Source organism: Oncorhynchus nerka, linkage group LG6, assembly GCF_034236695.1.
Source record: "Oncorhynchus nerka isolate Pitt River linkage group LG6, Oner_Uvic_2.0, whole genome shotgun sequence".
Classification (NCBI taxonomy): Eukaryota; Metazoa; Chordata; class Actinopteri; order Salmoniformes; family Salmonidae; genus Oncorhynchus; species Oncorhynchus nerka.
In genome coordinates this window covers 92452053-92477798 of record NC_088401.1, presented here as the reverse complement: position 1 = coordinate 92477798, position 25746 = coordinate 92452053, and the positions used below count along the sequence as shown (strand labels likewise).

General features: G+C 45.1%; 1 protein-coding gene across 2 annotated transcripts in view; it reads left to right on the top strand.

Annotated features, from left to right (window-relative positions):
- The window catches only part of LOC115125371 (highly divergent homeobox-like), a 53390-nt gene that overhangs the window by 11843 nt on the left and 15801 nt on the right, over window positions 1-25746 (top strand). For both annotated transcript variants that reach the window (XM_065020020.1, XM_065020019.1), the window contains exons 3-4: window positions 8504-8650; window positions 23422-24582. In XM_065020020.1, the coding sequence (XP_064876092.1) occupies window positions 8504-8650; window positions 23422-24582 (1308 nt within the window). The remainder of the gene's footprint in view (window positions 1-8503; window positions 8651-23421; window positions 24583-25746) is intronic.

Here is a 25746-nt window from a genome sequence, read left to right as displayed (position 1 = left end):
TTGTTGACATCGGAGGGATCGAGTGTAGGTTTTTTCAGAAGGGGTGCAACTCTCACTCTCTTGAAGACGGGAGGGACGTAGCCAGCGGTCAGGGATGAGTTGATGAGCGAGGTGAGGTAAGGGAGAAGGTCACCGGAGATGGTCTGGAGAAGAGAGGAGGGGATAGGGTCAAGCGGGCAGGTTGTTGGGCAGCCGGCCGTCACAAGACGCGAGATGTCATCTGGAGAGAGAGGGAGAAAGAGGTCAGAGCACAGGGTAGGGCAGTGTGAGCAGAACCAGCGGTGTCGTTTGACTTAGCAAACGAGGATCGGATGTCGTCGACCTTCTTTTCAAAATGGTTGACGAAGTCATCTGCAGAGAGGGAGGAGGGGGGAGGGGGAGGAGGATTCAAGAGGGAGGAGAAGGTGGCAAAGAGCTTCCTAGGGTTAGAGGCAGATGCTTGGAATTTAGAGTGGTAGAAAGTGGCTTTAGCAGCAGAGACAGAGGAGGAAAATGTAGAGAGGAGGGAGTGAAAGGATGCCAGGTCCGCAGGGAGCGAGTTTTCCTCCATTTCCGCTCGGCTGCCCGGAGCCCTGTTCTGTGAGCTCGCAATGAGTCGTCGAGCCACGGAGCGGGAGGGGAGGACCGAGCCGGCCTGGAGGATAGGGGACATAGAGAGTCAAAGGATGCAGAAAGGGAGGAGAGGAGGGTTGAGGAGGCAGAATCAGGAGATAGGTTGGAGAAGGTTTGAGCAGAGGGAAGAGATGATAGGATGGAAGAGGAGAGAGTAGCGGGGAGAGAGAGCGAAGGTTGGGACGGCGCGATACCATCCGAGTAGGGGCAGTGTGGGAAGTGTTGGATGAGAGCGAGAGGGAAAAGGATACAAGGTAGTGGTCGGAGACTTGGAGGGAGTTGCAATGAGGTTAGTGGAGGAACAGCATCTAGTAAAGATGAGGTCGAGCGTATTGCCTGCCTTGTGAGTAGGGGGGAAGGTGAGAGGGTGAGGTCAAAAGAGGAGAGGAGTGGAAAGAAGGAGGCAGAGAGGAATGAGTCAAAGGTAGACGTGGGGAGGTTAAAGTCGCCCAGAACTGTGAGAGGTGAGCCGTCCTCAGGAAAGGAGCTTATCAAGGCATCAAGCTCATTGATGAACTCTCCGAGGGAACCTGGAGGGCGATAAATGATAAGGATGTTAAGCTTGAAAGGGCTGGTAACTGTGACAGCATGGAATTCAAAGGAGGCGATAGACAGATGGGTAAGGGGAGAAAGAGAGAATGACCACTTGGGAGAGATGAGGATCCCGGTGCCACCACCCCGCTGACCAGAAGCTCTCGGGGTGTGCGAGAGCACGTGGGCGGACGAAGAGAGAGCAGTAGGAGTAGCGGTGTTGTCGATGATCGTTCCGAAAGCCTTTTGGAGTGGGTCTGTGGACTTTTCCATGTGAATATTAAAGTCACCAAAGATTAGAATATTATCTGCTATGACTACAAGGTCCGATAGGAATTCAGGGAATTCAGTGAGGAACGCTGTATATGGCCCAGGAGGCCTGTAAACAGTAGCTATAAAAAGTGATTGAGTAGGCTGCATAGATTTCATGACTAGAAGCTCAAAAGACGAAAACGCCATTTTTTTGGGGTCAATTGAAATTTGCTATCGTAAATGTTAGCAACACCTCCGCCTTTGCGGGATGCACTGGGGATATGGTCACTAGTGTAGCCAGGAGGTGAGGACTCATTTAACACCTCCGCCTTTGCGGGATGCACGGGGGATATGGTCACTAGTGTAGCCAGGAGGTGAGGCCTCATTTAACACAGTAAATTCATCAGGCTTAAGCCATGTTTCAGTCAGGCCAATCACATCAAGATTATGATCAGTGATTAGTTCATTGACTATAATTGCCTTTGAAGTAAGGGATCATTAAGTAGCCCTATTTTGAGATGTGAGGTATCATGATCTCTTTCAATAATAACAGGAATGGAGGTGGTCTTTATCCTAGTGAGATTGGTAAGGCGAACACCGCCATGTTTAGCTTTGCCCAACCTAGGTCGAGGCACAGACACGGTCTCAATGGTGATAGCTGAGCTGACTACACTGACTGTGCTAGTGGCAGACTCCACTATGCTGGCAGGCTGGCTAACAGCCTGCTGCCTGGCCTGCACCCTATTTCATTGTGGAGCTAGAGGAGTTAGAGCCCTGTCTATGTTGGTAGATAAGATGAGAGCACCCCTCCAGCTAGGATGGAGTCCGTCACTCCTCAGCAGGCCAGGCTTGGCCCTGTTTGTGGGTGAGTCCCAGAAAGAGGGCCAATTATCTACAAATTCTATCTTTTGGGAGGGGCAGAAAACAGTTTTCAACCAGCGATTGAGTTGTGAGACTCTGCTGTAGAGCTCATCACTCCCCCTAACTGGGAGGGGGCCAGAGACAATTACTCGATGCCGACACATCTTTCTAGCTGATTTACACGCAGAAGCTATGTTGCGCTTGGTGATCTCTGACTGTTTCATCCTAACATTGTTGGTGCCGACGTGGATAACAATATCTCTATATTCTCTACACTCGCCAGTTTTAGCTTTAGCTAGCACCATCTTCAGATTAGCCTTAACGTCGGTAGCCCTGCCCCAGTTTTAGCCTTAGCCAGCACCATCTTCAGATTAGCCTTAACGTCGGTAGCCCTGCCCCCTGGTAAACAGTGTATGATCGCTGGATGATTCGTTTTAAGTCTAATACTGCTGGAGTCGCCAATGATTATGGTTTTCAATTTGTCAGAGCTAAGGGTGGGAAGCTTCGGCGTCTCAGACCCCGTAACGGGAGGAGTAGAGACCAGAGAAGACTCGGCCTCTGACTCCGACCCGCTGCTTAATGGGGAAAACCGGTTGAAAGTTTCTGTCGGCTGAATGAGCGACACCGGTTGAGCGTTCCTACAGCGTTTCCTTCCAGAAACCGTGAGAAGGTTGTCCGGCTGTGGGGACTGTGCCAGGGGATTTATACTACTATCTGTACTTACTGGGGGCACAGACGCTGTTTCATCCTTTCCTACAGGGGATTTATACTGACGTTACTATCTGTACTTACTGGGGGCACAGACGCTGTTTCATCCTTTCCTACAGGGGATTTATACTACTATCTGTACTTACTGGTGGCACAGACGCTGTTTCATCTTTTCCTACACTGAAATTACCCTTGCCTAACGATTGCGTCTGAAGCTGGGCTTGTAGCACAGCTATCCTCGCCGTAAGGCGAGTACAGCGACCGCAATTAGAAGGCATCATGTTAATGTTACTACTTCGCTTCAGCTGTTGGAGGTTCTGACGAATCGTGTCCAGAAAAAGCGTCCGGAGTGAAAAAGTTGAGGAAAAAAAACAAAAATATAAACGGTAATTTAAAAAGTCTTGTATAGTTGTTTACACAGTGTCTCAGTGAAAACTTTGTTGCTCTAGCAGACAGCTTGAAACAATCTTTTACTTTTTGGAATTCGCTACCCCTTTCTCTTATCGGAAGGATTAATGTCATTAAAATTAATGTGTTGCCCAAATTTTTATATTTATTTCAATGTTTACCCATTTTTATTCCAAAATCTTTTTTTATTTCACTGGATCAAACATTCATGCATTTTATTTGGGATGGCAAGGTACCATGGATTGGTAGAAAACATTTACAGAAGCCTAGGTCATTGGGGGGTTTAGCTCTACCAAATTTTCAGACATACTACTGGGCTGCAAATTTCAGAGCCGTTCTGTACTGGCCCTAGACCACTCTGGGTCCAGATGGAGTCTGAATCGTGTAAACCTGCAGCACTTTCCTCTGTGTTGTGCTCATCTCTCCCAGTGTCCCTAGGCAAAAGGTGTGTCAACCCAATTGTAAAGCAGTCTCTTAAAATTTGGAATCAGTTCCGTTTAGCCTTTAACCTCCGAGGCTTTTCTCTATCATGCCCAATCAATCAGAACATCTTATTTCCTCCATCTTTGAATGATGGGGCTTTTGGCATTTGGCACTCACTAGGCCTCTCCTCGCTAGCCCAATTATTCTTTGATGATACATTTGCCTCTTTTTCTCAGCTGCAGGAAAAGTTCAATCTCCCCCAATCCCACTTTTTCAGCTATCTCCAGACTAGAAACTTTGTCAGAGCTAACACACCTGGATTTCCCAATAGGCCTGCGAATACAGCTATAGAGAGCATCTTGGAGTTGAACAAGCTTCCTAGGGGCGCAATTTCAGATGTATATGCAATCATTCATGACTTACAGAACCCTTCTTTGGTGCCTTTAAAGACTCGATGGGAAAAGGATTTGGGGGAGGAACTTGGGGAAGACGCTTGGGAATCTGTGCTGCACAGGGTGCAGCCTCTTTTAGCACTAGACACAGCCTCATTCAATTCAAGGTGGTTCACCGTATCCACTGGTCCGGGGCCAAACTTGGAAGAATATTCTCTGATGTTGATCCTACCTGTGTCAGATGTAGAGTGGAACCAGCCACACTGTTGCATATGTTTTGGGGCTGTCATAAACTGTCAGGTTTCTGGGAATTCATATTTAAATGTTTCTCTGATATATATGTTATAGATCCGTCTCCCCTTACAGCCCTTTTTGGAGTACTGCCCATGGGTACCCCCCTATCAAGAATCCAGTCGGACACTGTTGCTTATACAACTCTTTTAGCTAGACGGCTAATACTACAGAACTGGAAGATGGCAGCTCCCCCATCTTATACATATTGGGTGGTGTGCTCTCTGAAACTAGAAAAAATCTAATTCAATTCACGTGGGAACACCAAACTGTTTAATGAGGCTTGGGCTCCAATTCCGGTCTTACTTTAAACAGTCCATCCTCTGATGGCATTCCAATTAAAACTAAAATAAGTCTGTATTTGACCCCTCTGTGACTTAAGGGTTGGAGGAGCTTCTCTCTGTGTTTTTGCTGGGGGGGGCATTAAGGTCCATGTGCTTATTGATTGTGATCCGCGGATGCCTTGTTCATCTTGCCCGGGCAGAGACTGAAGTGTGAGCTTGTTTTCCCCAGTTATTTTTACATTTTGTTCACGCCTACATGAATAATCATTCTATTTTTTATATGTTTTATTTTAAAGCATTGTAAACTTTATTTTTGGTCCAGTGGATGGTCGGTCTGTGGCCATGACTGTCTGTGAGTGGTTGCATTTCTCCACCCTTATCCCTTGACTGTTTACAGGAACAATGGGGAGGTGTTTGCTCTGTCCCTGTACTATAGATTGCCCTTTAACCTCTGTAGCCTTCTGCCTGGTGTGTTTAACTTGTCTAAAGTATGGTCTCTTTAAAGCTATTTTTTTCTTTGTATTTTTTTTCTTTTCTTTTTTCTAGTTGAGTATATTATTTATATTGCTTTGTCGTGTGTGTGTGTGTGTGTGTGTGTGTGTGTGTGTGTGTGTGTGTGTGTGTGTGTGTGTGTGTGTGTGTGTGCGTGTGCGTGTGCGTGTGCGTGTGCGTGTGCGTGTGCGTGTGCGTGTGCGTGTGCGTGTGTGTGTAAGTGTGTGTGTGTGTGTGTGTGTGTGTGTAAAACTTAATAAACAGAGTTAAAAAAACAAAAAAAATCCTACAATGTGATGTTCTGGATTCTCTCATGTTGTCTGTCATAGTTGAAGTGAACCTATGATGAAAAGTACAGCCCTCGTCTTTTTAAGTGGGAGAACTTGCACAATTGGTGACTGACTAAATACTTTTTTGCCCCACTGTATCTGAATAACCTGCCATTCTATATGCTGCAGGATATTGTAGGTGTACATACAGACTGGGTACAGACTACATTTGTGGTTGAAGGGAAGAGCTAATTTACATAACCAACATTACTCATCTCATATGTATATACTGTTCTATACCATCTACAGCATCTTGCCTATGTATTACTCATCTCATATGTATATACTGTTCTATACCATCTACAGCATCTTGCCTATGTATTACTCATCTCATATGTATATACTGTTCTATACCATCTACAGCATCTAGTCTATGTATTACTCATCTCATATGTATATACTGTTCTATACCATCTACAGCATCTAGTCTATGTATTACTCATCTCATATGTATATACTGTTCTATACCATCTACAGCATCTCTATGTATTACTATGTATTACTCATCTCATATGTATATACTGTTCTATACCATCTACAGCATCTTGCCTATGTATTACTCATCTCATATGTATATATACTCTACAGTCTCTATACCATCTCACAGCATCTTGCCTATGTATTACTCATCTCATATGTATATACTGTTCTATACCATCTACAGCATCTAGTCTATGTATTACTCATCTCATATGTATATACTGTTCTATACCATCTACAGCATCTTGCCTATGTATTACTCATCTCATATGTATATACTGTTCTATACCATCTACAGCATCTTGCCTATGTATTACTCATCTCATATGTATATACTGTTCTATACCATCTACAGCATCTAGTCTATGTATTACTCATCTCATATGTATATACTGTTCTATACCATCTACAGCATCTTGTCTATGTATTACTCATCTCATATGTATATACTGTTCTATACCATCTACAGCATCTTGCCTATGTATTACTCATCTCATATGTATATACTGTTCTATACCATCTACAGCATCTTGCCTATGTATTACTCATCTCATATGTATATACTGTTCTATACCATCTACAGCATCTTGCCTATGTCTGTCATTAGTCACGTTATATAATGCCACTCTAATAATGTTTACATAACCAACATCTAAACTCAGTTTTTCACCATTTCTGACATTTTAATCCTAGTAAAAATTCCCTGTCTTAGGTCAGTTAGGATCACCACTTTATTTTAAGAATGTCAGAATAATAGTAGAGAGAATGATTTATTTCAGCTTTTATTTCTTTCATCACATACCCAGTGGATCAGACGTTTACTTACACTCAATTAGTTTTTGGTAGCAGTGCCTTTAAATTGTTTAACTTGGGTCAAACGTTTCGGGTAGCCTTCCACAAGCTTCCCACAATAAGTTGGGTGAAATTTGGCCGATTCCTCCTGACAGAGCTGGTGTAACTGAGTCAGGTTTGTGGGACTCCTTGCTCACACACACTTTTTCAGTTCTGCCCACAAACTTTCTACAGGATTGAGGTCAGGGCTTTGTGATGGCTACTCCAATACCTTGACTTTGTTGTCCTTAAGCCATTTTGCCACAACTTTGGAAGTATGCTTGGGGTCATTGTCCATTTGGAATAATTATTTGCGACCAAGCTTTAACTTCCTGACTGATGTCTTGAGATGTTGCTTCAATATATCAACATAATTTTCCTCCCTCAAGATGCCATCTATTTTGTGAAGTGCACCAGTCCCTCCCGCAGCTGAGCACCCCGACAACATGATGCTGCCACCCCCATGCTTCACGGTTGGGATGGTGTTCTTCGGCTTGCAAGCATCCCCCTCTTCCTCCAAACAAACTGCTTTTTTTATGGCGGTTTTGGAGCAGTGGCTTCTTCCTTGTTGAACGGCCTTTCAGGTTATGTTGATATTGGACTCATTTTACTGGATATAGATACTTTTGTACCGGTTTCCTCCAGCATCTTCACAAGGTCCTGCGCTGTTGTTCTGGGATTGATTTGAACTTTTTGCACCATAGTACATTCATCTCTAGGAGACAAAACACGTCTCCTTCCTGAGCGGTATGACGGCTGCGTGGTCCCATGGTGTTTATACTTGTGTACTATTGTGTGTACAGATGAACGTGGTACCTTCAGGCGTTTGGAAATTGCTGCCAAGGATGAACCAGACTTGTGGAGGTCTACAATTATTTTTCAGAGGTCTTGGCTGATTTCTTTTGATTTTCCCATGATGTCAAACAAAAAGGCACCTAGTTTGAAGGTGGGCCCTGAAGTAAATCCACAGGTACACCTCCAATTGACTCAGATGAGGTCAATTAGCCTAACAGAAGCTTCTAAAGCCTTGACATAATTTTCTGGAATTTTCCAGGCTGTTTAAAGGCACAGTCAACTTTGTGTATGTAAACATCTGACCCACTGGCTTTGCGACACAGTGAATTATAAGTGAAATAATCTGTCTGTAAGCAATTGTTGGAAAAATGACTTGTGTAACGCACAAAGTTGATGTCCTAACAGACTTGCCACATCTATAGTTTGTTAACAAGAAATTTGTGGAGTGGTTGAAAAACAAGTTTTAATGACTCCAACCTAAGTGTATGTAAACTTCTGACTTCAACTGTATGTACTGTTCTATACCATCTACTGCATCTTGCCTATGCCATACGGCCATCACTCATTCATATATTTTTATGTACATATTCTTATTCGCCCCTTACGTTTGTGTGTATAAGGTAGTTGTTGTGAAATTGTTCTATTACTTGTTAGATATTACTGCATGTTCGGAACTAGAAGCACAAGCATTTCGCTACACTCGCATTAACATCTGCTAACCATGTGTAAGTGACCAATAAAATGTGATATGATTAGTGAACTCAATGTTGTTTTCATTGGCTAGTTTATTGACCAATTACATGTTTTTTGTCAGATGAACCTGCGGTCTGTGTTCACACTGGAGCAGCAGCGAGTCCTGGATAGCTACTATGACAACGGGATGACCAATCAGAGCAAGAGCTGCTTCCAGCTGATCCTTCAGTGTTCTCAGGAGACCAAGCTGGACTTCAGTGTGGTGCGGGTATGTAGGGCTCTATAAATCTCAGAAATGCTTTTGTTTTTTTCAGTTTTTTTGTTTTTCCAGGTTTCAGTTGTGGCTGCGTTGCGTGATGTATTGTTGTCTCTACCTTACTGACAGTTGTGGCTGCTTTGCGTGATCTATTGTTGTCTCTACCTTCTTGTCCTTTGTGTTGTTGTCTCTACCTTCTTGCTGTTGTCTCTACCTTCTTGACCTTTGTGCTGTTGTCTCTACCTTCTTGCTGTTGTCTCTACCTTCTTGCCCTTTGTGCTGTTGTCTCTACCTTCTTGTCCTTTGTGCTGTTGTCTCTACCTTATTGACCTTTGTGCTGTTGTCTCTACCTTCTTGTCCTTTGTGCTGTTGTCTGTGCCCAGTAATGTTTGTACCATGTTTTGTGTTGCTACCAAGTTGTGCTGCTACCAAGTTGTGCTGCTACCATGTTGTGTTGCTACCATGTTGTGTTGCTACCATGTTGTGTTGCTACCATGTTGTGCTGCTACCATGTTGTGCTGCTACCATGTTGTGTTGCTACCATGCTGTGTTGTCATGTGTTGCTGCCATGCTGTGTTATGTGTTGCTACCATGCTGTGTTGTCATGTGTTGCTACCATGCTGTGTTGTCATGTGTTGCTACCATGCTGTGTTGTCATGTGTTGCTGCCATGCTGTGTTGTCATGTGTTGCTACCATGTTGTTGCTACCATGCTATGTTGTCATGTGTTGCTACCATGCTGTGTTGTCATGTGTTGCTGCCATGTTGTTGCTACCATGCTGTGTTGTCATGTTGTGTTGTCATGTGTTGCTACCATGCTGTGTTGTCATGTGTTGCTACCATGCTGTGTTGTCATGTGTTGCTGCCATGCTGTGTTGTCATGTGTTGCTACCATGCTGTGTTGTCATGTGTTGCTGCCATGCTGTGTTGTCATGTGTTGCTACCATGTTGTTGCTACCATGCTATGTTGTCATGTGTTGCTACCATGCTGTGTTGTCATGTGTTGCTGCCATGTTGTTGCTACCATGCTGTGTTGTCATGTTGTGTTGTCATGTGTTGCTACCATGCTGTGTTGTCATGTGTTGCTACCATGCTGTGTTGTCATGTGTTGCTGCCATGCTGTGTTGTCATGTGTTGCTGCCATGCTGTGTTATGTGTTGCTACCATGCTGTGTTGCCATGTTGTTGCTACCATGCTATGTTGTCATGTGTTGCTGCCATGCTGTGTTGTCATGTGTTGCTACCATGCTGTGTTGTCATGTGTTGCTACCATGCTGTGTTGTCATGTGTTGCTGCCATGCTGTGTTGTCATGTGTTGCTACCATGCTGTGTTGTCATGTGTTTCTACCATGCTGTGTTGTCATGTGTTGCTACCATGCTGTGTTGTCATGTGTTTCTACCATGCTGTGTTGTCATGTGTTGCTACCATGCTGTGTTGTCATGTGTTGCTGCCTTGCTATGTTGTTGCTGCCATGCTGTGTTGTCATGTGTTGCTACCATGTTGTTGCTGCCATGCTGTGTTGTCATGTGTTGCTGCCATGCTGTGTTGTCATGTGTTGCTACCATGCTGTGTTGTCATGTGTTGCTGCCTTGCTATGTTGTTGCTGCCATGCTGTGTTGTCATGTGTTGCTGCCATGCTGTGTTGTCATGTGTTGCTACCATGCTGTGTTGTCATGTGTTGCTACCATGCTGTGTTGTCATGTGTTGCTGCCATGCTGTGTTGTCATGTGTTGCTACCATGTTGTTGCTATGTTGTCATGTGTTACTACCATGCTGTGTTGTCATGTGTTGCTGCCATGTTGTTGCTACCATGCTATGTTGCCATGTTGTTGCTACCATGCTATGTTGTCATGTGTTGCTACCATGCTGTGTTGTCATGTGTTGCTACCATGCTGTGTTGTCATGTGTTGCTACCATGCTGTGATGTGTTGCTACCATGTTGTGTTGTCATGTGTTGCTACCATGCTGTGTTGTCATGTGTTGCTGCCATGCTGTGTTGTCATGCGTTGCTACCATGCTGTGTTGTCATGTGTTTCTACCATGTTGTTGCTACCATGCTATGTTGTCATGTGTTGCTACCATGCTGTGTTGTCATGTGTTGCTACCATGCTGTGATGTGTTGCTACCATGTTGTGTTGTCATGTGTTGCTACCATGCTGTGTTGTCATGTGTTGCTGCCATGCTGTGTTGTCATGCGTTGCTACCATGCTGTGTTGTCATGTGTTTCTACCATGTTGTTGCTACCATGCTATGTTGTCATGTGTTGCTACCATGCTGTGTTGTCATGTGTTGCTACCATGCTGTGTTGTCATGTGTTGCTACCATGCTGTGTTGTCATGTGTTGCTACCATGTTGTGTTGTCATGTGTTGCTACCATGCTGTGTTGTCATGTGTTGCTGCCATGCTGTGTTGTCATGTGTTGCTGCCATGCTGTGTTGTCATGTGTTGCTACCATGTTGTTGCTACCATGCTGTGTTGTCATGTGTTGTTGCCATGCTGTGTTGTTGCCTTAGGTCTTTATGTACTGTTGTGTTGTCTCTCTGTTGTGATGTGTGTTTTGTCCTATATTTATATTGTATTTTTAACCCCAGGCCCCACAGGAGGCCGTCATTGTAAATAACAATTTATTCTTAACTGACTCTATATACTTAACTCTATTTAAATTAATGTTAAATACATTTTTTTAAATTAGGTCTAGCCTTTTCCAATGTTCATTTATATTTAAGGTTAACCACATTACAATGGTTTTGAGATGGAAAGATTATATTATTATAATACTTTTATATATATATAAATATATGTGGACACTCCTTCAAATTAGTGGGTTCTATTTCTGCCACACCCATTGCTGACAGGTGTATAAAATCAAGCACACGGTGATGCCGTGCAGAAAGGTGTATAAAGCACATAGCCATGCAATCTCCATAGACAAACATTGGCAGTAGATTGGCCGGTACTGAGGAGCTCAGTGACTTTCAACGTGGCACCGTCATAGGATGCCACCTTTCCAACAAGTCAGTTCATAAAATGTCTGCCCTGCTAGAGCTGCCCCGGTCAACTGTAAGTGCTGTTATTGTGAAGTGGAAACATCTAGGAGCAACAACGGCTCAGTCGTGAAGTGGTAGACCACACAAGCTCACAGAACTGGACCGCAGACTGCTGAAGCACGTAGCACATAAACATCATCTGTCCTCGGTTGCAACACTCACTACCGAGTTCCGAACTGCCTCTGGAAGCAACGTCAGCACAAGAATTGTTAGTCGGGTGCTTCGTGAAATGGGTTTCCATGGCTGAGCAGCCACACACAAGCCTAAGATCATCATGCGCAATGCCAAGCGTTGGCTGGAGTGGTGTAAAGCTCAACGCCATTGGACTCTGGAGCTGTGGAAATGTGTTCTCTAGAGTGATGAATCACGCTTCACCGTCTGACAGATGAATCTGGGTTTGGCGGATGCCAGGAGAACACTACCTGTCCCAATGTATAGTGCCAACAATAAAGTTTCGGGCCCCTTAGTTGAAGTGACAATACAATTACATTCCAGAAGATTCTGTGATTCCAACTTTGTGACAACAGTTTGGGGAAGGCCCTTTCCTGTTTCAGCATGGCAATGACCCGTGCACAAAGCGAGGTCCGTACAGATATGGTTTGTCGAGATTGGTGTGGAAGAACTTGCTTGGCCTGCACAGAACCCAGCCCTCAACCGATTAGGCGTCCACATATCTTTGGAGATTGCATGGCGGTGTGCTCCATTTTATATACCTGTCAGCAATGGGTGAAATAGCCAATTTGAAGGGCTGTCTATATACACACATACATGCATACATACAGTGAATTTGGAAAGTACATAAAAAAAAACATTTTCCTTAGTTACATAAGTATTCAGACCGTTTGCTATGAGACTCAATTGAGCTCAGGTGCATCCTGTTTCCATTGATTAATTATCATGTGAAGTCCATGGAGAACAAGAGCACCTCCTCCCAGCAGCCCACTGCACTGAGGCTAGGTAACACTGTCTCCACCGATAAATCCATGATTATCGAAAACTTCAATAAGCACTTCTCAACGGCTGGCCATGCCTTCCGCCTGGCTACTCCAACCTCGGCCAACAGCTCCGCCCCCCCCGCAGCTCCTCGCCCAAGCCTCTCCAGGTTCTCCTTTACCCAAATCCAGATAGCAGATGTTCTGAAAGAGCTGCAAAACCTGGACCCGTACAAATCAGCTGGGCTTGACAATCTGGACCCTCTATTTCTGAAACTATCTGTCGCCATTGTCGCAACCCCTATTACCAGCCTGTTCAACCTCTCTTTCATATCGTCTGAGATTCCCAAGGATTGGAAAGCTGCCGCAGTCATCCCCTCTTCAAAGGGGGAGACACCCTGGACCCAAACTGCTATAGACCTATATCCATCCTGCCCTGCCTATCTAAGGTCTTCGAAAGCCAAGTCAACAAACAGGTCACTGACCATCTCGAATCCCACCGTACCTTCTCCGCTGTGCAATCTGGTTTCCGAGCCGGTCACGGGTGCACCTCAGCCACACTCAAGGTACTAAACGATATCATAACCGCCATCGATACAAGACAGTACTGTGCAGCCGTCTTCATCGACCTCGTCAAGGCTTTCGACTCTGTCAATCACCATATTCTTATCGGCAGACTCAATAGCCTCGGTTTTTCGGATGACTGCCTTGCCTGGTTCACCAATTACTTTGCAGACAGAGTTCAGTGTGTCAAATCGGAGGGCATGCTGTCCGGTCCTCTGGCAGTCTCTATGGGGGTGCCACAGGGTTCAATTCTCGGGCCGACTCTTTTCTCTGTATATATCAATGATGTTGCTCTTGCTGCGGGCGATTCCCTGATCCACCTCTACGCAGACGACACCATTCTATATACTTTCGGCCCGTCATTGGACACTGTGCTATCTAACCTCAAACGAGCTTCAATGCCATACAGCACTCCTTCCGTGGCCTCCAACTGCTCTTAAACGCGAGTAAAACCAAATGCATGCTTTTCAACCGATCGCTGCCTGCACCCGCATGCCCGACTAGCATCACCACCCTGGATGGTTCCGACCTTGAATATGTGGACATCTATAAGTACCTAGGTGTCTGGCTAGACTGCAAACTCTCCTTCCAGACTCACATCAAACATCTCCAATCGAAAATCAAATCAAGAGTCTGCTTTCTATTCCGCAACAAAGCCTCCTTCACTCACGCCGCCAAGCTTACCCTAGTAAAACTGACTATCCTACCGATCCTCGACTTCGGCGATGTCATCTACAAAATGGCTTCCAACACTCTACTCAGCAAACTGGATGCAGTCTATCACAGTGCCATCCGTTTTGTCACCAAAGCACCTTATACCACCCACCACTGCGACTTGTATGCTCTAGTCGGCTGGCCCTCGCTACATATTCGTCGCCAGACCCACTGGCTCCAGGTCATCTACAAGTCCATGCTAGGTAAAGCTCCGCCTTATCTCAGTTCACTGGTCACGATGGCAACACCCATCCGTAGCATGCGCTCCAGCAGGTGTATCTCAATGATCATCCCTAAAGCCAACACCTCATTTGGCCGCCTTTCGTTCCAGTACTCTGCTGCCTGTGACTGGAACGAACTGCAAAAATCGCTGAAGTTGGAGACTTTTATCTCCCTCACCAACTTCAAACATCAGCTATCCGAGCAGCTAACCGATCGCTGCAGCTGTACATAGTCTATTGGTAAATAGCCCACCCATTTTCACCTACCTCATTCCCATACTGTTTTTATACTGTTTTTTATTTATTTACTTTTCTGCTCTTTTGCACACCAATATCTCTACCTGTACATGACCATCTGATCATTTATCACTCCAGTGTTAATCTGCAAAATTGTATTATTCGCCTACCTCCTCATGCCTTTTGCACACATTGTATATAGACTGCCCATTTCTTTCTACTGTGTTATTGACTTGACTCCATGTGTAACTCTGTGTTGTCTGTTCACACTGCTATGCTTTATCTTGGCCAGGTCGCAGTTGCAAATGAGAACTTGTTCTCAACTAGCCTACCTACTAAAAAATCATTGTTTGTACAACTTGATTGGAGTCCACCTGTGGTAAAGTCAATTGATTGGACATGATTTGGAAAGGCATACACCTGTCTATATAAAGGTCCCACTGTTGACAGTGCATGTCCGAGCAAAAACGAAGCCCTGAGGTCGACGGAATTGTCCGTAAAAGCTCAGAGACAGGATTATGTCGTGGCATAAATCTGGGAAAGGGTACAACAAATTCTGCAGCATTGAAGATCCCCAAGAACACAGTGGCCTCCATCATTCTTAAATGAAAGAAGTTTGGAAACACCAAGGCTCTTCCTAGAGCTGGTCGCTCAGCCAAACTGAGCAATCGAGGAAGAAGGTCCTTGGTCAGGGAGGTGACCAAGAACCCGATGGTCACTCTCACAGAGCTCCAGAGTTCCTCAGTGGAGATGGGAGAACCTTCCAGAAGCACAGCCATCTCAGCACTCCACCAATCAGGACTTTATAGTAGAGTGGCCAGACAGAAGCCACTCTTTAGTAAAAGGCAAATGACAGCCCTCTTGGAATTTGCCAAAAGGCACCTAAAAGACTCTCAGACCATGAGAAAGAAGATTCTCTGTTCTGATGTAACCAAGAAGTCTTTGGCCTGAATGCCAAGTGTCACATCTGGAGGAAACCTGGCACCATCCCTAAGGTGAAGCATGGTGGTGGTGGCAGCATCATGTCTGGAGGAAACCTGGCACCATCCCTACGGTGAAGCATGGTGGTGGCAGCAGCATCATGCTGTGGGGATGTTTTTACAGCAGCAGGGACTGGGAGACTAGTCAGGATCGAGGGAAAGGCGCAAAGTACAGAGAGATCCTTGATGAAAATCTGCTCAGGACCTCAGACTGAGGCAAATGTTCACCTTCCAACCGGACAACAACCCTAAGCACACAGCCAAGACAAAGCAGGAGTGGCTTCCGGACAAGTCTCTGAATGTCCTTGAGTGGCCCAGCCAGAGCCCGGACTTGAAACTGATCGAACATCTCTGGAGAGATCTGAAAATAGCTGTGCAGCGACGCTCCCAATCCAACCTGACAGAGCCTGAGAGGATCTGCAGAGAAAAATGGGAGAAACTCCCCAAATACAGGTGTGCCAAGCTTAAAGAGTTTGAATACCTATGTAAATGTGATATTTCACTTAAAAAATAAATAATAAAAATTCGAACCAGTTTTTGTTTTGTCATTATGGGGCATTGTGTGTAGATTACAGATGATTATTTTTTTGTATGAATGTTGGAGTAACGTAACAAAATGTGGGAAAAGGGTCTGAATACTTTTCAAGTGCGCTGTGTGTACAGTACCAGTCAAAAGTTTGGACGCTCATCCAAGGGTTTTTCTTTATGTTTTACTATTTTCTACATTGTAGAATAATGGTGAAGACATCAAACTATGAAATAACACATATGGAATCATGTAGTAACCAAAAACAATATATTTTCTATTCTTCAAATTAGCCACTCTTTGCCTTGATAACCAACTTCATGAGGAATGCTTTTCCAACCGTATTGATGGAGTAGCCACATATGCTGAGCACTTGTTTGCTGCTTTTCCTTCACTCTGTGTTCCAACTCATCCCAAACCATTTCAATTGCGTTGAGGTTGGGTGAATGTGGAGGCCAGGTCATCTGATGCAGCACTCCATCACTCTCCTTCTTGGTCAGGTAGCCCTTACACAGCCTGGAGGTGTGTTTTGGGTCATTGTCCTGTTGAAAAACAAATTATCGTCCCACTAAGCGCAAACCAGATGGGATGGCCATTGCTGCAGAATGCTGTGGTAGCCATGCTGGTTAACTGTGCCTTAAATTTTAAATAGATCACCGACAGTGTCACCAGCAAAGCACCATCACACCTCCTCCTCCTCCATGCTTCACGGTGGGAACCGCACATGCTGAGATCATCCATTCACCTACTCTGCATCTCACAAAGACACAGTGGTTGGAAAAAATCTCAAATTTGGACTCATCAGACCAAAGGACAGATTTCCACCAGTCTAATGTCCATTGCTCATGTTTCTTGGACTAAACAAGTCTCTTCTAATTATTGGTGTCCTTTAGTAGTGGCTGCTTTACAGCAATTTGACCATGAAGCCCTGATTCACACAGTCTCCTCTGAACAGTTGATGTTGAGATGTGTCTGTTACTTCAACTCTGTGAAGCATTTATTTGGGCTGCAATTTCTGAGGCTGCTAACTCTAATAAACTTATCCTCAGCAGCAGAGGTAACTCTGTGTCTTCCTTTCCTGTGGCGGTCCTCATCAGAGCCAGTTTCATCATAGCACTTGATGGTTTTTGCGACTGCACTTTCAAGGTTCTTTAAATTTTCCGGATTGACTTACCATCATGTCTTAAAGTAATGATGGACTCTCGTTTCTCTTCTTATTTGAGCTGTTCTTGCCGTAATATGTTTTTTTTTTACCAAATAGAGATATCTTCTGTTTACCAACCCTACCTTGTCACAACACAACTGATTGGCTCAAACACACAACTGATTGGCTCAAACGCACAACTGATTGGCTCAAACGCACAACTGATTGGCTCAAACGCACAACTGATTGGCTCAAACGCACAACTGATTGGCTCAAACGCACAACTGATTGGCTCAAACGCACAACTGATTGGCTCAAACGCACAACTGATTGGCTCAAACACACAACTGATTGGCTCAAACACACAACTGATTGGCTCAAACACATTAAGAAGAAATTAAATTCCACAAATTAACTTTTAACTTCTTGCGTCGAGCCATCCCGGATCCGGTATCGTGACTACAGCCTCAAGCTCATTACCATAACGCAACGTTAACTATTCATGAAAATCGCAAATGAAATGAAATTAATCTTGCTCTCAAGCTTAGCCTTTTGTTAACAACACTGTCATCTCAGATTTTCAAAATATGCTTCTCAACCATTGCAAAACAAGCATTTGTGTAACAGTATTGATGGCTAACGTACCATTTAGCGTAGCATTTAGCATGCAACATTTTCCACCAAAACCATAAAAGCATTCAAATAAAATCATTTACCTTTGAAGAACTTCAGATGTTTTCAATGAGGAGACTCTGTTAGATAGCAAATGTTCCGTTTTTACAAAAAATATTATTTGTGTCGAGTAATCGCTCCGTTTTGTTCATCGCGTTTGGGTAAGGAAAATAAAATTAAAATAAGTCATTAAAACGCGAACTTTTTTCCAAATGAACTCCATAATATCGACAGAAACATGGCAAACGATGTTTAGAATCAATCCTCAAGGTGTTTTTCACATATCTATCGACGATAAATCCATCGTGGCAGTTGACTTTCTCTTCTGAAGAAATGGAACGCGCATGGACCTACAGATTACGCACACAGGACACCGGGCGGGACACCAGGTAAATGTAGCCTACAAACACGTCACAATGCTGCAGACACCTCGGGGAATATACAGAAAGCGCAGGCTCATTCCTGGCGCATTCACAGCCATATAAGGAGACATTGGAACACAGCGCCATCAGAATCCGGGGCATTTCCTGTAAGAAACATCATCTTGGTTTTGCCTGTTGCATTAGTTCTAGGTTACGCACAGATAATATCTTTGAAGTTTTGGACACGTCAGAGTTGTGTCTTTCCAAGGCTGTCAATTCCATGCATAGTCGAGCATCTTTTCGTGACAAAATATTGCGCTTAAAACGGGCACGTCTTTTTATCCAATAATGACACAGCGCCCCTATAGTTTCAAGAGGTTAACAAGGCACACCTGTTAATTGAAATGCGTTCCAGGTGACTACCTCATGAACCTGGTTGAGAGAATGTCAAGAGTGTGCAAAGCTGTCATCAAGGCAAAGGGTGGCTACTTTGAAGAATCTCAAATATAAAATATATTTTGATTTGTTTAACACTTTGGTTACTACATGATTCATGTGTTATTTCATAGTTTTGATGTCTTCACTATTATTCTACAATGTCAAAATATAGAAAAACCCTGGAATGAGTAGGTGTGTAAGCTTTTGACTGGTACTATATACATGCATGCATACATATATTACCGTTCAAATGTTTGGGGTCACTTTGAAATTTCCTTGTTTTTGAAAGAAAAGCACATTTTTTGCCCTCTAAAATAACATCAAATTGATCAGAAATACAGTGTAGACATTTGTTAATGTTGTAAATTACTATTGTAGCTGGAAACAGCTGAGTTTTTATGGAATATCTACATAGGCGTACAGAGACCCATTATCAGCAACCAATGGCTTCGCTGTGTAAACTTGTTGATTTAAAAAACAAAAAACAAAACAAAGGCCAGCATCCAGGAGTCGCCTCTTCACTGTTGACGTTGAGACAGGGTTTTGCGGGTACTATTTAATGAAGCTTCCAGTTGAGGACTTGTGAGGCGTCTGTTTCTCAAACAAGACACTGCAATGTACTTGTCCTCTTGCTCAGTTGTGCACCGGGGCCTCCCACTCCTCTTTCTATTCTGGTTGGAGTCAGTTTGCGCTGTTCTGTGAAGGGAGTAGTACAAAGCGTTGTATGAGATATTCAGTTTCTTGGCAATTTCTCGCATGGAATAGCCTTAATTTCTCAGAACAAGAATAGACTGATTAGTTTTGGAAGAAAGTTATTTGTTTCTGGCCATTTTAAGCCTGTAATCGAACCCACAAATGCTGATGCTCCAGATACTCAACTAGTCATAAGAAGGTCAGTTTTATTCCTTCTTTAATCAGAACAACAGTTTTCAGCTGTGCTAACATAATTGCAAAAGGGTTTTCTAATTATCAATTAGCCTTTTAAAATGATCAATTTGGATTGGCTAACACAATGTGCCATTGAAACACAGGAGTGATGGTTGCTGATAATGGGCCTCTGTACAACTATGTAGATATTCCATTTAAAAATCAATCGTTTCCAGCTATAATAGTCATTTACAACCTTAACAATGTCTACACTGTATTTCTGATCAATTTGATGTTATTTTAATGGACAAAAATATTTGCTTTGATTTTAAAAACAAGGACTTTTCTTAGTGACCCTACACTTTAGAACAGTAGAGTATGCAGTCTGAAGTTTACATACACATACACCTTAGCCAAATACATTTAAACTCAGTTTTTCACAATTCCTGACATTTCATCCTAGTAAAAATGTCTTTCTTAGGTCAGTTAGGATCACCACTTTATTTTAAGAATGTCAGAATAATAGTAGAGAGTGATTCATTTCAGATTGTATTTTTTTCTGTCATCACATTCCGAGTGGGTTGTTTTGCTTTCTGTCGCCCCCCCAAGACTCACAAGACTGTTCAGAAGGAAAACCCCGGGAACCCCCCAAGACTCACAAGACTGTTCAGAAGGAAAACCCCGGGAACCCCCCAAGACTCACAAGACTGTTCAGAAGGAAAACCCCGGGAACCCCCAAAACTCACAAGACTGTTCAGAAGGAAAACCCCGGGAAGTACAGTGTGTTCGGAAAGTATTCGGACCTCTTTACTTTTTCCACATTTTGTTACGTCACAGACTTACTCTAAAATGGATTAAATAAAAAAATACTTCAGTCGTGGCCAAAGGTTTTGAGAAAGACACAAATATTAACTTCCACAAAGTTTGCTACTTCAGTGTCTTTAGATATTTTTGTCAGATGTTACTATGAAATACTGAAGTATAATTACAAGCATTTCATAAGTGTCAAAGGCTTTTATTGACAATTACATGAAGTTGATGCAAAGAGTCAATATTTGCAGTGTTGACCCTTCTTTTTCAAGACCTCTGCAATCTGCCCTGGCATGCTGTCAATTAACTTCTGGGCCACATCCTGACTGATGGCAGCCCATTCTTGCATAATCAATGCTTGGAGTTTGTCAGAATTTGTGGGTTGATGTTTGTCCACCCGCCTCTTGACGATTGACCACAAATTCTCAATGGGATTAAGGTCTGGGGAGTTTCCTGGCCATGGACCCATAATATCGATGTTTTGTTCCCCGAGCCACTTAGTTATCACTTTTGCCTTATGGCAAGGTGCTCCATCATGCTGGAAAAGGCATTGTTCTTCACCAAACTGTTCCTGGATGGTTGGGAGAAGTTGCTCTCGGAGGATGTGTTGGTACCATTCTTTATTCATGGCTGTGTTCTTAGGCAAAATTGTGAGTGAGCCCACTCCCTTGGCTGAGAGGCAACCCCACACATGAATGGTCTCAGGATGCTTTACTGTTGGCATGACACTGGACTGATGGTAGCGTTCACCTTGTCTTCTCCGGACAAGCTTTTTTCCGGATGCCCCAAACGATCGGAAAGGGGATTCAGAGAAAATGTATTTACCCCAGTCCTCAGCAGTCCAATCCCTGTACCTTCTGCAGAATATCAGTCTGTCCCTGATGTTTTCCCTGGAGTGGCTCCTTTGCTGCCCTTCTTGACACCAGGCCATCCTCCAAAAGTCTTTGCCTCACTGTGCGTGCAGATGCACTCACACCTGCCTGCTGCCATTCCTGAGCAAGCTCTGTACTGGTGATGCCCCGATCCCGCAGCTGAATCAACTTTAGGAGACGGTCCTGGCGCTTGCTGGACTTTCTTGGGCGCCCTGAAGCCTTCTTCACAACAATTGAACTGCTCTCCTTGAAGTTCTTGATGATCTGATAAATGGTTGATTTAGGTGCAATCTTACTGGCAGCAATATCCATGCCTGTGAAGCCCTATTTGTGCAAAGCACTGATGAAGGCTCATTTCCTTGCAGGCAACCATGGTTGACAGAGGAAGAACAATGATTCCAAGCACCACCCTCCTTTGAAGCTTCCAGTCTGTTATTTGAACTCAATCAGCATGACAGAGTGATCTCCAGCCTTGTCCTCGTCAACACTCACACCTGTGTTAACGAGAGAATCACTGACATGATGCCAGCTGGTCCTTTTGTGGCAGGGCTGAAATGCAGTGGAAATGTTTTTTGGGGATTCAGTTCATTTGTATGGCAAAGAAGGACTTTGCAATTAATTGCAATTCATCTGATCACTCTTCATAACATTCTGGAGTATATGCAAATTGCCATCATACAAACTGAGGCAGCAGACTGTGAAAATGAATTAATTCTCTAAACATTTGGCCACGACTGTAGCGTGAGTGATTTATTTCAGCTTTTATTTCTTTCATCACATTCCCATTGGATCAGAAGTTTACATACACTCAATTAGTATTTGGTAGCATTGCCTTTTAAATTGTTTAACTTGGGTCAAACGTTTCGGGTGGCCTTCCACAAGCTTCCCACAATAAGTCGGGTGAATTCTGGCCCATTCCTCCTGACAGAGCTGGTGTAACGGAGTCAGGTTTGTAGGCCTCCTTGCTCACACACGCTTTTTCAGTTCTGCCCACAAACTTTCTATAGGATTGAGGTCAGGACTTTGTGATGGCCACTCCAATACCTTGTCTTGTCCTTAAGCCATTTTGCCACAACTTTGGAAGTATGCTTGGGGTCATTGTCCATTTGGAAGACCCATTTGCAACCAAGCTTTAACTTCCTGACTGATGTCTTAAGATGTTGCTTCAATATATCCACATAATTTTCGTTCCTCATGAAGCCATCTATTTTGTGAAGTGCACCAGTCCCTCCTGCAGCAAAGCACCCCCACAACATGATGCTGCCACCCTGTGCTTCACGGTTGGGATGGTGTTCTTCGGCTTGCAAGCCTCCCCCTTTTTCCTCCAAACATAACGATGGTCATTATGGCCAAACAGTTCTATTTTTGTATCATCAGACCAGAGGACATTTATCCAAAAAGTACTATCTTTGTCCCCATGTGCAGTTGCAAACCATAGTCTGGCTTTTTTATGGTGGTTTTGGAGCAGTGGCTTCTTCCTTGCTGAACGGCCTTTCAGGTTATGTCGATATAGGACTCGTTCTACTGTGGATATAGATACTTTTGTACCTGTTTCCTCCAGCATCTTCACAATCTCCTTTGCTGCTGTTCTGGGATTGATTTTCACTTTTAACACCAAAGTACATTCATCTCTAGGAGACAGAACGCGTCTCCTTCCTTCCTGAGCGGTATGACGGCTACGTGGTCCCATGGTGTTTATACTTTCGCACTATTGTTTGTACAGATGAACATGGTACCTTCAAGTGTTTGGAAATAGCTCTCAAGGATGAACCAGGGTTTTGGAGGTCTTGGCTGATTTCTTTTGATTTTCCCATGATGTCAAGCAAAGAGGCACTGAGTTTGAAGGTAGGCCTTAATATAGCCACAGGTATGGGGGTACACCTCCAATTGACTCAAATGATGTCAATTAGCCTAAGGCCTTGACATAATTTTCTGGAATTTTCCAAGCTGTTTAAAGACACAGTCAACTTAGTATATGTAAACTTCTGACCCACTGGAATTGTGATACAGTGAATTAGAAGTGAAATAATCTGTCTGTAAACAATTGTTGGAAAAATTACTTGTCATGGACAAAGTAGATGTCCTAACCGACTTGCCAAAACTATAGTTTGTTAACAAGAAATGTGTGGAGTGGTTGAAGAACGAGTTTTAATGACTCCAATGACTCCAAGTGTATGTAAACTTCAACTGTCTCTCCAGACCTGGTGGTGGTGGTGGTAGTAGTGGTGTTAACTATGTGTCTCTCTCCAGACCTGGGTGGTGGTGGTAGTAGTGGTGTTAACTATGTGTCTCTCTCTCTCCAGACCTGAGTGGTGGTGGTGGTGGTGGTGGTGGTGGTGGTGGTATTAGTGGTGGTGGAGGTAGTAGTGGTGTTAACTATGTGTCTCTCTCTCTCCAGACCTGGGTGGGCAACAAGAGGCGGAAGCTGGCCTCCAGGGCGGACCAGAACACAGGCATGTCCCACTCCAATCACAGCCTGGCTGGGGGAGCTCTGTCCAACCACATGCTAACGGGCGGGGCTCTAGTGGCGGGCGCAATGCTGACAGGGGAGATGGCGGCAGCTCAGAATATCCAGAGAGGATCCTCCCACCTCCCTCCATCCTCCTCCTCCTTCCCCTCTCCCTCCTCCTCTTCCTCCTCTTCCTCCTCCTCTCGTCTCAGCTCTGTCAACAACAACAACGATGTCATCCTGACAGGGATTTACTCTCTAGGCTCCACTTCTCGTTCCCAGCCCACTGTTAAGCCCCTCTCCTGTCACTCTGACCTTGAGCTCCCTGTAGATGTCCATCAAACTCTGCTCAACCAATCACAGCACAGGAGGAATAGTTCTGTCTCCTCCCCCCTCCAGCTCCACTCTAGATCGGGTACCATTCCTCGCTGTAAACCCCTCTCCCTCTCCTCTTCCCCCTCCTTCTCCTCATCCCCCAGCCGCCCCATCCACAATCTGTCCAAGAGGTGTGGTTTCACCACTGGTGGGGCAGGGTGGGCAGTAGGAAGGGCTGGGTCAGGGAGGGGGGTACCTCGGAGCTGGGCTAGACAGTATGGTTCTCTCCAGTCCGGCCCCTGTCCCTCCCAGCTCCAGCCCACGCCTCACTCCAACCCCCAGACTCCCCAACCTCACCCCCCAAGGCCCCATCCTTCCAACCCTCCCCCTTCAGACCACTCCCCCCGCAATCATCAGGTCTTCAGCCTATTAGAGAGGGGGGAGGGGGAGGGACTAGGACAAGGACAGCCTTCTGATAGCAGCAGGCAAGAGAGACACAGACAGTCTACCCGCCCTTTGGACGCTATTGGCTGCCTCTCAATCGCCATGGAGACAGGTGATGAAGAGGATGAGTGGCGGAGGGAGGAAGAGTTATCCAACATGGCTGCCACGACACACGGGGACCTTCAGAGAGGCCAGGGGGTGAGGGACAGCCTCAGCCCCAGCAGCGAACATGGATCTGGGGGTAGAGACCTCACATCCCCCTCCCTGGTCCTCAGAAGCTCCAGGCCTGGTCCATATCCTCGGGACAGCTACCCAGTTACTACAAAACTACAGACCTCCCCTAGTATACAGGTAGGGGTTAATCCTCCCCTCTTCCCTCTCACCTCTCACCTCCTCTCCCCTCTTTCCTCCTCTTTCCTCCTCCCTCCTTCTCTCACCACCTCCCTCCTACTATTTCCTCCTCATCTCTCCTTCCCTTCCCTCCTCGCCTCTTTCCTCCTCACCTTTCCTCCTCACTATTTCCTCTTTCCACCTCCCTCCTCCTCCGTCCTTCTCTTTCCTCCTCCGTCCTTCTCTTTCCTCCTCCGTCCTTCTCTTTCCTCCTCTCTCCTACTCTTTCCTCCTCCCTACTCTTTCCTCCTCCCTTCTTCTCTTTCCTCCTCCCCTCTACTCTTTCCTCTTCACCTTTCCTCCTCCCTCCTCCTTCCCTTCTCCTCTTTCCTCCTTCCTTCTCCTTCCTCCTCCCTCCTCCTCAATCCTCCTCCCTTCTCGTCTTTCCTCCTCCCTCCTCCTCAATCCTCCTCCCTTCTCCTCTTCCCTCCTCCCTTCTCCTCTTTCCTCCTCCCTCCTCCTCCCTTCTCCTCTTTCCTCCTCCCTCCTCCTCAATCCTCCTCCCTTCTCCTCTTTCCTCCTCCCTTCTCCTCAATCTCCTCCCTCCTCAATCCTCCTCAATCCTCCTCCCTCCTCTTCCCTCCTCCCTCCTTCTCTTTTCTCCTCCCTCCTTCTCTTTCCTCCTCCCTCCTCCTCTTTCCTCCTCCCTTCTCTTTCCTCATCCCTCCTCCTCAATCCTCCTCCCTTCTCCTCTTTCCTCCTCCCTTCTCGTCTTTCCTCCTCCCTCCTCCTCCTCCCTCCTCCTCTTCCCTCCTCCTCTTCCCTCCTCCTCCTCCCTCCTCCTCTTCCCTCCTCCCTTCTCCTCATTCCTCCTCCCTTCTCCTCCCTCCTCCTCTTTCCTCCTCACCTCTCCTCCCCTCTTTTCTCTTCCCTCATCCTCTTTCCTCTTCACCTTTCCTCCTCCCTCCCCCTCTTTCCTCCTCCCTTCTCCTCTTTCCTCCTCCCTTCTCCTCTTTCCTCCTCCCTTCTCCTCTTTCCAACTCCCTTCTCCTCTTTCCTCTTCACCTTTCCTCCTCCCTCCTTCTCTTTCCTTCTCCTCTTTCCTCCTCCCCTCTACTCTTTCCTCTTCCTCTTTCCTCCCTCCCGCTCTTTCCTCCTCTTTCCTCCTCCCTCCTACTCTTTCCT